General features: G+C 35.2%; 1 protein-coding gene across 1 annotated transcript in view; it reads right to left on the bottom strand.

Annotated features, from left to right (window-relative positions):
* The window catches only part of LOC126379820 (SCY1-like protein 2), a 271,967-nt gene that overhangs the window by 79,078 nt on the left and 180,226 nt on the right, over window positions 1-12,663 (bottom strand). The window contains exon 5 of the mRNA XM_050028743.1: window positions 7,438-7,558. Coding sequence (XP_049884700.1) covers window positions 7,438-7,558 — 121 coding nt within the window. The remainder of the gene's footprint in view (window positions 1-7,437; window positions 7,559-12,663) is intronic.

Consider the following 12,663-nt stretch of genomic DNA (forward strand, 5'->3'; position numbering starts at 1 on the left):
CCATATCGTTTAAACGTCAGCGTTTAATGATATTTCCATCCACGTTTGGCCATATCATTAATGTAGGGTGTCCATGATAAGTGGTGTAATAAAAACGCTAAATAAGGTAGGAAATAATGTCTCTAGTACAAAGTACAAAAATGTTTAAAAGTCAAATAAAAATTAAAAAGTCATTTTGGATTAACGGAGTGTTGATGTAGTTGACATATACGCCGTAACTGCATCTCGCTTTGAAGTCGTCGTCATATTTTTTGACACTATTTCATGCCATTGGTCATCATTCAGTATACTTTTCGTGTGTAAGATAAACATACTGGCGGCGTAGGGGTGGCCCAAGGGCCACCCCCGCCGCACCCTAACCTACTGTTATGCCTTGTAAAAATTATAAAAAAAGGATTATGATAATTTAAATTATGACAAAAACATTTATGCGTTTTAATAGAATCCTGTTTCAAGTAGTTAATGCCATCTGCGGCATATCTACAATAAGTCACGTCAAAAAAAGAAACTTTACGGACAGTAGGATCGTCTATATTTTTCTTTTTTAAAATTAATATCTCTTCATTCGCAGTTTTAATTATATCATATTTTGAAATCCAATAATAGTCCATTGATTTACGTAGCGTGGTCACTCGACCTTCATTATTTGCCATATAACCTAAAAATAAAGTTGCTGTCTACTGTTAATACGAGTTTTTCTTTTCACCTTAGTGTCAAAACATTGCTTCAATGCACTTTTATCTTGTATTTGCTCATTATTATTCGTATTATTCGAGTTCACACAAGAATAATTATTGTCCGCCGCCATTATGCAAAACATAAACAAAGCGACACCAGCGCCACTACCGGTGGATAATGTTACTATTTTACGATATGATCACTAACGTTTGGCCATATCATGAAGTAATCATGCATTTAGTTGGTCATATCGTTAAACGTTTTGTGTTCATTGATCTGGCCAAACCACATCATGATGTGGCCAACGAATGTTGTTCTATTTCATGAAATACGACCATTTCATGAAATGGTTTGACCAATTGGAATGACCAATTCTATGATATGGCCACGATATATCTATATTTTTAGAATGATGATGATCAAATGCAATAACTTGTAGATTATGTAGGGTGGTATTAATCCGCAGGCCTCCAACTTGGCTAAACGACCATTGGCGTTATGAGAAAAGCCGAGACCAAAAATTTTACGTGTTTTTAAAGCTACTAAATTATCACCCATTAAATTACAGACCGCTCCAGACTTTGCTTAACTGTTTTGATCGGTATCTATCATCAAGATTGAGACTGATAATCTTGATGATTGATATGTACTTGCACATCATGATCTGCACAGGCAGACCTCTATCGGTCGGCGACAGATACCTGAACTTTCCTTTTTTCCCGCAGATGGCATTAACTACTTGGTCGGACAAATGAGGGCTCGCACCTGGTACAAAATTTAAGACAATATGCCTGAGAGTGCCCAGTTATTTGATAGAATTAATCGATAGATAGTGGGTCGATAGCGATAAGCGACAGACAGAATGAGGGACGACTTCCTTTCGTAATCTCTAATAGGGTGGACAGAGTCACAACGCGAAGACACGTGATCTTCTTATTTCTCACATGTGGGTGACAGCTACTCTAGGTACGAAGTCTAAAGACTTCGTGAAAGTAGAAAATCAATCATATCAACACACTCCACATGTAATATTTTATGAATATCCTCCGTTTTACCCGGATAGAAAAGTGCCGTTCAGGTGAGCAAAATACGCTAACACCTACGCTACCAAGTAGGTGCCTGTTACGTAACCGGTACCTTCGCCCGCCTGCTCACACCCGTACGCTGTGACCAGCGTCGTTCCACGAGTTCAAGTCCGCATAATTAATGGAACAGCCAGCCTGCTGAGCCAGCGCCTGAACGCGATGCACTGACGACAATCACGCCACCAAATTGTGACCTCGATTTAGCCATAATGTAAAATAGTTTTTAAGTAAAATTCAGTGTAGTCCTAACTTCGGACTCAATCGCACCTAGGTTAGTTAGGTTTAGCTGTAAATTTAAAATATAATTTCATTCTAAGTAATTCTAGTTCTTCTTCACTCTCCGTCTGTCGCTCACTTAATTTGCCTCTTTGAATATTTTTTTGTTATGTCAACAAAACTTTATGACCATAACTTTCCGTCTTTTTTATATACAAAATATATAAGTCGTATTTAAAATTAGCTACTTTGCAAAAAAGTGTTAGATGCGTGTTAAAGGACATTTATTGCTGTGGCAGCATGTATAACCATGAATGACAAAAGCCTGGATTTATCATACCCACCCTTCAATCGTTTTAATTATAAGTAAGTAAGTATCATCAGTGTTATTTTTCAAGCAGTCATCAATAGATCGTTGAATAACTGTACATGTTGTTATTTACGAATTATAATTATAGTATGATAAATTGATATTTTAAATCCAATAAACAACCATCAAACACCAAGATGATTATAGAGTTTGATATTGTAGTAAAAAATATTCGAGTATGTAATCGGATGTTTGATAGGAATGGTCACCTGCATTTTAATGTTTCCATTTTTTTTATTATAATCATAATATACGAGCTTGTATTCTAAACTTATAGGTAAAGATAATATCCAAACTTCCAAAATATTAATCTGCTTAGGTACATTGTTTCATTTCATTTATTATCATAGTAAATAATTATACTGTTCAAAATATATTCCATAAAGGCAAGAGATAATTGTACCTACCTATAGATTAAATTCCAGACCCTATTTCGCGAGCATTAAGTTGCTTCTTTACCGAATGTTTGGAATAGTAAAGTAGATCAAATTCAGGTATAGTGACGTAAGCGGGGGTGCTCCCCGAGAGGTGAAAATATTCAAATTCTGAATTCTGCAAACGGAGACTGGGCCCTTAATATAAAAACATATTATATATATGTTTTGGGCATTATAAGGGTATCGATTAAATCGATACTATCGATAATGGAAAATCTACAATTATATCGATTATAATCGATTTATCATCATCATATATCATAAACAGCCTATATCTTTTTTCAATATGATCGATTATACAGCAATAATCGATAATATATATCAATGATTAGATTATAATTGTGTAATTTTCAATGTCGATAGTATCGATTTAATCGATAGTGTCGACAGGCATATTGATATTTAGATTATTTGGGGGCTTAGGGTCGATTATCGGGCAACACTAACGGGTTTGCTCTTTAGTTTTACGAACCACATTTTGTCCATAAATTAGAAAAATGTAACAGATGTAAGTAGTGTATTTTTGGAATATCACCTGGCCAATTTGCGATATAAATCTGCAGAGACTATTAAAGCTATTGTTATAAGAAATATACAAATGGGGCATCGGATTATATTTTGCATTATACACTGTAATCTCGATTGAACACTATTTCAGTCATCAAAAGGACACTGTTAAATGGATATTTCGGAGGAAAGAGGCTGTCTTGCAAGAAGACCAGTTTCGGGTAGAGTTCGCATTGCAACTTTAGAAGTTGTTGAGAAATTGTGTTTTTTCGTTTCGTCGTATGATAAAATTACCTAGTGCTCTATAATTTTCTTGACTTATCTAGTATGTTCATCACGACGAAACAAAATATTACGTTGTAAAGCAAAACGACACAAAAATGCCTGCACGAAGTTATATTTTCATAGAAAAACATCTAACCCATAAAGCTGTTCGTGAACATTTGAATGGAGGTCACAAGAGAAAAGTAAGTACTTATTGGAAATGCGCAGAAAATATTATTTACTTATTTGTGTGTTCGGGTTCTGAAAGCCATAGACGTTTCAGAATTTCCTGAAGATAATTGTATTGGAAATTTTAATTAAATGTTAATGAGAGACACTTTTTATAACTTTGAGTTTAGAGTGTTCGAGCTCCCTGACAGACAATGTTACTTGTGAATACAACTGTGATAGCAATATTCGACATCACATGCGGCGAAATTATTTCGGGGACGTTTTGTAAACATTTCCAACTGTAACAACTTTACTTAGCTATCGTTGTTCTAAAGTTGGCGGTTGTTACTTTTCGACATGACTAACACTAGACAGGGCTGCCAACATAACAACTTTAACTTGTTAAATTATACAAGGTGCTGCTGTAGCTAAATTAGTTATCACCTGCTGAGATTCTGTGTGTTCTCTGAAATTCACAACAGCAACACAAACCTTGGGGAACCAGTTGTGATATTGTACTACAATTGTCAACCATATTTTTTGTGTTATATCCACCGCCACGTGTTATATGTCCGCTTCGTTTATATTTCTTTCAAAGGTCTATTTCGGTTTATTTAATAATTTATAACCAACAGCTTCTTATTACAAACAGCGTAATGCTATATTATGTTACTCTAATTAAAGATTTACCTACTTTGATAAGGAAGTATAAATTTTATGCATTATATTTGAGTGAAACGTTTTATAAAATATACATTTTATAACACACTTATTGGTAAAGTACCACCGATACACGGACTTTATGTACATAAACTACTACTGAACACACGTGCTGAAATAACATTATCGCACACTAATGCTAAAGTACAGCCTCCGTGGTCTAGTGGTTAGAGCGTTACGCTCACGATCTGGAGGTTCGGGTTCGATTCCCGATGGGGACATTGTCGAAATCACTGTGTGAGACTGTCCTTTGTTTGGTAAGGACTTTTCAGGCTTGAGTCACCTGATTGTCCGATAAAGTAAGATGATTCCGTGCTTCGGAGGGCACGTTAAGCCGTTGGTCCCGGCTATTGGCCGTAAAAACACCTCCACCAACCCGCACTGGAGCAGCGTGGTGGAGTATGCTCCATACCCCCTCCGGTTGATTGAGGGGAGGCCTGTGCCCAGCAGTGGGACGTATATAGGCAGTTTATGTAATGCTAAAGTACACTACTTACATCCGAAAATATAAGGCAGAAATTGTAAATATTTTTGTGAATAAATAATCTGTTATGATTAAAAGATTTCGTTCATTGAAATTATTTATTTTTGTTAACAATTCATTATTAATTTACATTATAATACATAATGAGGAACTTACCCGGCTACGTTCATCAAAAAAAAACTTGAGAGTATTAACTTGATAATTACCTACGATATTTTACTCGAGCACATAATTATTCAAAAATACTATGTAATGACAGAAGCATATGTAAACATAATTGTTGCTTGATATTTGGATCACATTAAGTATGTATACAATTATGTTGCTAGTCTTATGGCTTCTAGTTATGGCTTCTCTTTATATTGATCAGAATAATAATGGATGTGTAGCACAGTACAAACTCTGCACATACTGGTTTTTCCTTTTTACAGTCAATCGTTTTAAATTTCGAAATTCTCATTAAATTACGCAATTACTTTCATTTTACGCTGACGCATTGTATCCCCGACCTTGATAAGAGCAACATCTGTTCGGACATGCAGGGCTTGATTACAAGAAACATGAATTAATGTAGACGTTTATTAGATCACATGAGGAACATACAAGGGCGGAGCACTATAAAAAATAGATGTTCACCGTACCGCGCTTATATCGAGAATGACAAATAAAACGGTATTTTGAATAGCTGTCTGTAGGCTCTCACCCGGTACAACATTTAAGACAACAGACCTGAGGGTGCCCAGTTGGGTGCGAACCTCGGCTCAAAATTGATGAATTACTTATAGTATTTTTGACAAGTAGCGATATTCAGTTTGGCCCAGAATACAAAGTCATTTTAAAATATCTTTCTTAGCAAAACACATCAAAATACCATTACTTACACACAATTTTTTTCATATGCCATTCAATTTTCAGAAAGCATTTCGCTATATTTCACGCAAGTTTCATCCAACAGACATGTAATAAATAGTAAGGGAGTTCAAACTTGCTAACAGCTTTTATTTTAACCTATTAGTGATCCGTTCATGTTCCAAAGTGAGAGGATTGTGGGATCGTTTGTGAAACTTTTAAAGCACTTTTAAAATATGAATGTTATGTTAAAATTCCGGGTTCTTCCCGAGTTAAAATCAGGGGTATGAGGAGGTATTACATGTTTTAATTAATATAATAACTGCGTAAACCTCAAACAATGTATTACTGTAATATGCCCCCATTTATTTAATATTTTATAAATAAGGCTAAGCCAAACATACCGTAATTTTTTTTTATTATGTCATGACGCGACGTCAGTCTTCGATTTATCTATAAGACATAGATAATTTATGTTATTAGTATTATATAAAGCTTTTTAATTATGGTATTCTTGATTTACCGTTTTGTTCCTTGCATAAAAGATTTAATTTAACCTAGATCTGAATCCGTTCTGATGTCGGACAGAATTGTGTAGCATGGTCACGACAAGCCCGGCTGTGTGTAGGTAACTCGCAACTTGCTGACGTTATAATACAACCTGTTGCGACATCCTCTTACCATATAAATAATGTTAACAAAATACAACTTATTTTCGCTTCAAAGTATGTACCTACATGGTATAAATGCGCATTTAGTTTTTCTTTCAGACAATTTGTGAGAAGGAAACTTTTACAAGCTATTCTGTTGTGATGTCGTCGTAAATTTATTTTCGCTATTAAAAGGGTCGTGGCCAGATCCTGAAGCTAGACAATCACACCCAACTAAGCGGAAACAGGCAGACGAATACAGCTTATATACGTAATCTCGTAATCGAAGTGGGGAGTACTACAAACAAGTCACAATAAATTTGTTGCCTTACACTTTTTCACCTTATGCTCATGTGATGATAGCGGACCGTTTCGCTATAAGCGTAAGTCACATATTTTGCCTAACATAGTTTGTGAATTTAGTGTTTGTATAGTTAGGGCGTGTGGAGTTAGAAGCTTGGCTCTACATGAGATCTGACAACTTTTTCACATTGGGGTCGATATGATCTCGTCTTGGTATCATTTTACATGAAAATGTTTTTGTTGGGATTTCACTTCTTTTTGTCAGATGATTAGGGCACAGCTACCGCGCCGCGCGCGGCAACGCAATCCATGTCAAAGGTTTTGACCAGTAGACGAAGCGTATGCTATCTACGCCGCTAAACGTCGTACGGTCGTACGAAATACTTAATGTCAAACAATGGAAGAGGCATATGAAGACACGATAAGGGCACGTGGCTCTACCTTTACTTCAAGTGAATCTCTCACAAACGTTTTCGCTTCCCACTCAGTAAGAAAATTAGTAAGTACTGCTAAAATAGGCTAAATAGACAGTTTTCCGAATACTCTAAATGAAGAACCCGAGCGGTCAGCATGCCAATGGTCGACTGCGTGCCCTTTAAACGCCTAAGGCGTATGCGAGCGTGCAACAGGCAATTTTGCTCAACTGCACACCCTTTTAACGTCCTGGACGTGTAAGTCACCAATTTACGTAAATGTTACGTACCGATAAATTCAAGCCCGAATAGTTTCCAAGTCCCGCGCTTGGTGACGATGATCACTTGTGGGCAGACGTTGCGGTGAATCTGCCGAGCCGTGTAGTGTAGGTAGTGTAGAGCTTCAATTATCTGAGAACAAGAGAATAACCTGCCTGTAGTCTATTAGTCATATGAGTAGCACCATATTGTTATTCTTTGTTTACGCATGCATTTAAAAAAATTACAACTTTAACGAGGATTATCAATGTGATGTCATTTTGATAAACTGGAAAACAATAATGAATTTGTCACTCTTGTTATTAAGCCGCTTTAAGGTGATTCGTTTTCCATACAAAAGTTGATGCAGTGCTACAGGAAAACGGATAGAGGAATATTGTTATAAAACCGATAAATAGTAATATTTTGGTGTATTATTTTCGCAAACTAACAAAAATTTAGGGTCCGAATACGAGAAGTACCATATTTCAGACCCTCAATTTTGATCAATTCTACATTTGTAGTGGTGCAGATTACAGTGTATTTGCTGAGCGTGTAGAGGTGTCAATGTTAGTTTGTGTGCGTGATAGTTTTTTTTTTTCTAAAGGCTTTGACTACTTGACAAGTGTAATAGAATGTCAGTGACAATTTATAAAGAGATTTTGTATGAAGAGAATAAATATAAATAAAAAACTAAAAATACTACAATCTGAGAAAAGGAATATTGGAAAAATATTTTTGTAATAACGTATCTTATTTAAACATTTTTTAAATAATGGGTAAATACCGTGTTTTAAAAGAGGACATATATTATAATAAAAAATCAATACATAAAATGAAATGGCTGTATGGGCATAGTTCCCTTTGCCTTACCCTTCGGGGAAAACCAAATCAAAAAAGAAGTTGTTGCATTTGCCGGCCTAAATAGTAGTCATTTATAATTAATTGTTTTTCCATCCAACATACAGATTTATTTATATTCTCTTTGCCGCGGACTTTTTGGTGGGACCGGGAACGGGAAGGTTGCTTTCTTCATTGAATAATCTAAATAATCAATACGAAGTGGTGTTTTGTGGTTAATGATCACATTAGTCGGAAAACATTCCCGATAGTATACATAAATCGGAATATTCAATAAACAAAGTGTACCTATCTATTTTCGCTTTGCGCCAACAAGCCGCTTACTTCGTTTGGGGTTCGGAGTAGGAGTCTGCTCCGAGGGTGGGGGCTTAGGTTTCATCATTTCATTAATCATCATCAAGAAAAAAAAACACAAGACATGGCTGTATGTTCATAGTTCCCTTTGCCTTGCCCTTTGGGAAAAAAAATAAGATATTATTATATTTTGAAATTCTTATGTATAATAAACAAACATCACAGACATCATGACAGATCTAAAACTAAATAAAATCTTTTTTCTTTTTTCTATTTGACTTATTTATGAATTTTAATCAAGAAAACGTGATAATAAGTTCGACAGCAACCAGTTCAGGTCCCCGAAACAGCCCATTTCAGGCCGCGTATATAATATGGAAATACTACTTCAATACGTCCCAGCCTCGTCTTTTTTTAACGTCCTCGTTATAAAAAGACGTCCTAACCTGAACTAACTAACCTAACAATAAACACCACGCGTAAATATATGTCCAGAAATGCGCTGTGAGTCGTCTGGACTGGGCGCGAAAACAACATAGAATTCGATTAGGTGCTAAGTGTCCCGCATGCTATCACCAGCTGTCACTGACATACGTATGAAGTCCTGCGGATTTTATTGGAACTAAATGACAAGTCATAATAATTATATGCGGATACTGCGACATCAGCGCCGTACTTGCGGGACGTCCTGAAGCGCTATTACATCTTTCAAACGCGATGCGACAAAGTTTGAACCTACGCAATTTAGGAAAAATCTACCTTATTATTACTGTACTGTGATCGTTATTTGTAAAATCATACAATACATATACACAATTCTTTATACACAATATAATTATTATGACATATTGTGGACTTTTCGGTATACCTACAAAAAAGGAACAATTCAACCATACGTTGTTTTGTTATATCTCAATGGGCTCAGGCAGCGTTTTCGCCGAAAGCTCCAAGTCGGCTATATTTGTAACGATAATTATGTTTGACATTCATCATCATTTTTGAACCATTTTATACAAAAAAAATACTTGTATAAATTATAAACCCTAAAGCACGCCCATGAATCACTCTACCCATTGGTGAAAACCGTATGAAAATCCGTTCAGTAGTTTTTTAGTTAGCCGCATGTTCACTGATGCGATTAATGCCTGTTAGAATTTTACAAAATAAAAAATACGGAAATTACGGAAGGTACTTTAGTGCAAAGTAAATTATTGTATACTTAATTATAATATTATTGGTAAAAGTGATACTTTTTGATAATTCCGTATCAAATAGACGGGTTCGCCAAATTCAATTGTAAAAAAAAATACAAAAAGTAAAAACAATTAAAACATGCAGTTGGGTTTGAACCGTGAACCTTAAGAATGGCGGCTACTGCTTTACCAAATGCGCCATTTAGAAGTTAGAAGTAGACTTCAAATTATGCATCTCTTTTAATAGCTAACCTAGTTCGCATGTGTGTGTGACAGCTTCGTGTTTGTACACAAATTGAAATGACACCAACTTTTGATGCAATGTTTCAATATGATATCTTCAGTAAATACTTCAAAATTGTAGCTTAACTTAAAGATAATGTATGTAAGATTTCGCCACCTAACATTTCACTGGGTCAGAACTCAACACTAAACGAATAAATGGAAAAAAATACGAAAACTGCAGAAGTAACGCCATCTACTGACGCAGCGTTACCTAGCTGACTGAAACACATCACCTTAAGCCTTGATCAAACTCGAAAAAACAAAATGTATTGGATACTCTAGAGCGAAAATATTTTTCTCTCCAATATTTTTTTCATTTATATAAGTACGCTGCGATAGGTATTAACATTTTTATTGAAATTAGTTTTCAGCTTTAGTTCAATTTCAAGCCTTACAAATATCAGATGCCAATATTGCAGATTTAAAAGAGCGGAAAATATGCTTTCATTTCTAATAATAACTATCAATACTTGCCTCTTCTTTAAGTAATATCTCTTGTTTGAAAATAATTTCGAAATACGTTCGGTATTTTATATAAAATTTAGATAAAAGTTTAGAATTGACTTATTACTGAGGTTTATCATGAAATATGATTATAAGAAGCAGTGTTGTGTTGCCACAAGATTCCGAAGGATGATAATGTTAAAACTCTTTGTTGTAATTTACAATAACAACATCAATGTTTTTTATAATGCCTTATGTCTGTACTTCTGTTTAGTCTCAGCAAAGATTGTCACTACCAAATGTATGTGTTTACAACGCAGCCTATATTTTTCCTGCTAAAACAAGTGATAGAAAGATACAAAAAAGTATAAACATATTGATAAAGTTAAACAAAGTAGGTAGCTAGTTTTATTGTTCCTCCTTTTTGAGAAGGTATTTTTTGAATCTGATACGTACTAATTAATTAATGAGGTACTTAAATAGAAAAAAAGTCGAAAATCCGATTCGATCTACAATCCAAGTACAATTTATTCAATTTGGAAGCTTTCAGTTAAGTTAAATGAAAAACGTTGGCGAGCTGACGGGAGAGGGATGATTCAGCTCATTATTCTGAGTTAATATCAAGTCGATTTTTTGATCGCAAAAGTATAGAATTAAAAATAATTTAAAAAATCTAAAAAATATCATAATCATGCTCTGAATCATCCCCCTCGGTATTCGTTACGATGTCGCTAACATCCTGTATATGATGTACATTAGCTTGCAAACTTCCACCGAAAATTGGTTTGAATGAGATCTAGTTACTAGTTTTAAAACGTCATACATTTTGTCGTGGAACAAAAACCTACGGGGTACTTTCCATAGACCTAAAACCATGAAATTTGGCAAGAAGGAAAGTCTTACAACACAAGTAAAGGGAGAAAATAGTTAATTTATTGTTCCATCACAAAAAGATAGTTTTTTGCATTTATAAATTTATATTTGCAGTTGGTTAACTAAACGCATGTAGTCAATGCATGGAGCTAACAGTTTGACAACGGCAAAAAAAATGTTTTCCAATTTCAAACTTGTTTGCAGTTGGAAAACTACACGGGACCTAGCCGATATATGAATCCAACAGTTTTCCAATGGCAAAAAACATATTTTTGCGTTTATAAAATTATTAACAACATAACATCATGCACAACGTAACAACATGCCTGTATCGCCAAAGGGGTAGGCACAGGTGTATAGTTTTATACACCCACTCCTTGCTAGGTATGTTACGCGGTATGAGTATTGCGTTTGTTGTGTTGCTATACAGGGTGTCAGTGACATCGTAACGAATATTGAGAGGGATGATTCAGACCAAGATTCTGTGTTAATATCAAGTGGAATTTTCCGTCGCAAAATTCGTGTTTCTTTTTAGATTTATTTTTATTTATTTTCAGTTCCATACTTTTGCGACGGAAAATTCCAATTGATATCAACTCAGAATCATGGGCTCAAACATCCCTCAAAGTTTTCGTTACGATGTCACTAACACCCTGTATTGTATGTAGGTTCTTAGATATGATTACAGGATACAGGGTGATGATGATCAGGTGGTCATAGGAACTCGACAGTAAAATGACGCAAGTCCTCCGAGTTTGGATTAGTTTAATGAGTCTTGATGAGCACTCTGGCCCTAGGTGGTTGGTGTTCAGCGTCTGATGACGACCAAATAAATGGTCATAGGATAGGTACTCAACACGGAATTAATATGAATGAACTCGTGCAAAGCTTGCAAGGTTGGTAAATATACAGGGTGTTAGTGACATCGTAACGAAAACTTTGAGGGGTGATCGAGGCTATGATTCTGAGATGATAACAAGTGGAATTTTCCGTCGCAAAAGTATGGAATTGAAAATAATTAAAAAAAAACACAAAAATTTTCAGGAATATTCAGACTGAAAATTCCACTTGATATCAACTCAGAATCATGGTCTGAACCATCCCCCTCAATATTCGTTACGGTGTCACTAACACATGGGTGTTAGTAGTAGGTATGGACCTACTTGTATGGCTACCGTATGTACTTGTGTGGGGTGTAAGTGACATCGTAACGAATACTGAGGGGGATGATTCAGCTAATTATTCGGAGTTCATATCAAGTGGAATTTTCCATCGTAAAAGTATAGAATTGAAAATAATTTAAAAAAA

This window comes from Pectinophora gossypiella, chromosome Z (genome assembly GCF_024362695.1).
Source record: "Pectinophora gossypiella chromosome Z, ilPecGoss1.1, whole genome shotgun sequence".
Taxonomy (NCBI): Eukaryota; Metazoa; Arthropoda; class Insecta; order Lepidoptera; family Gelechiidae; genus Pectinophora; species Pectinophora gossypiella.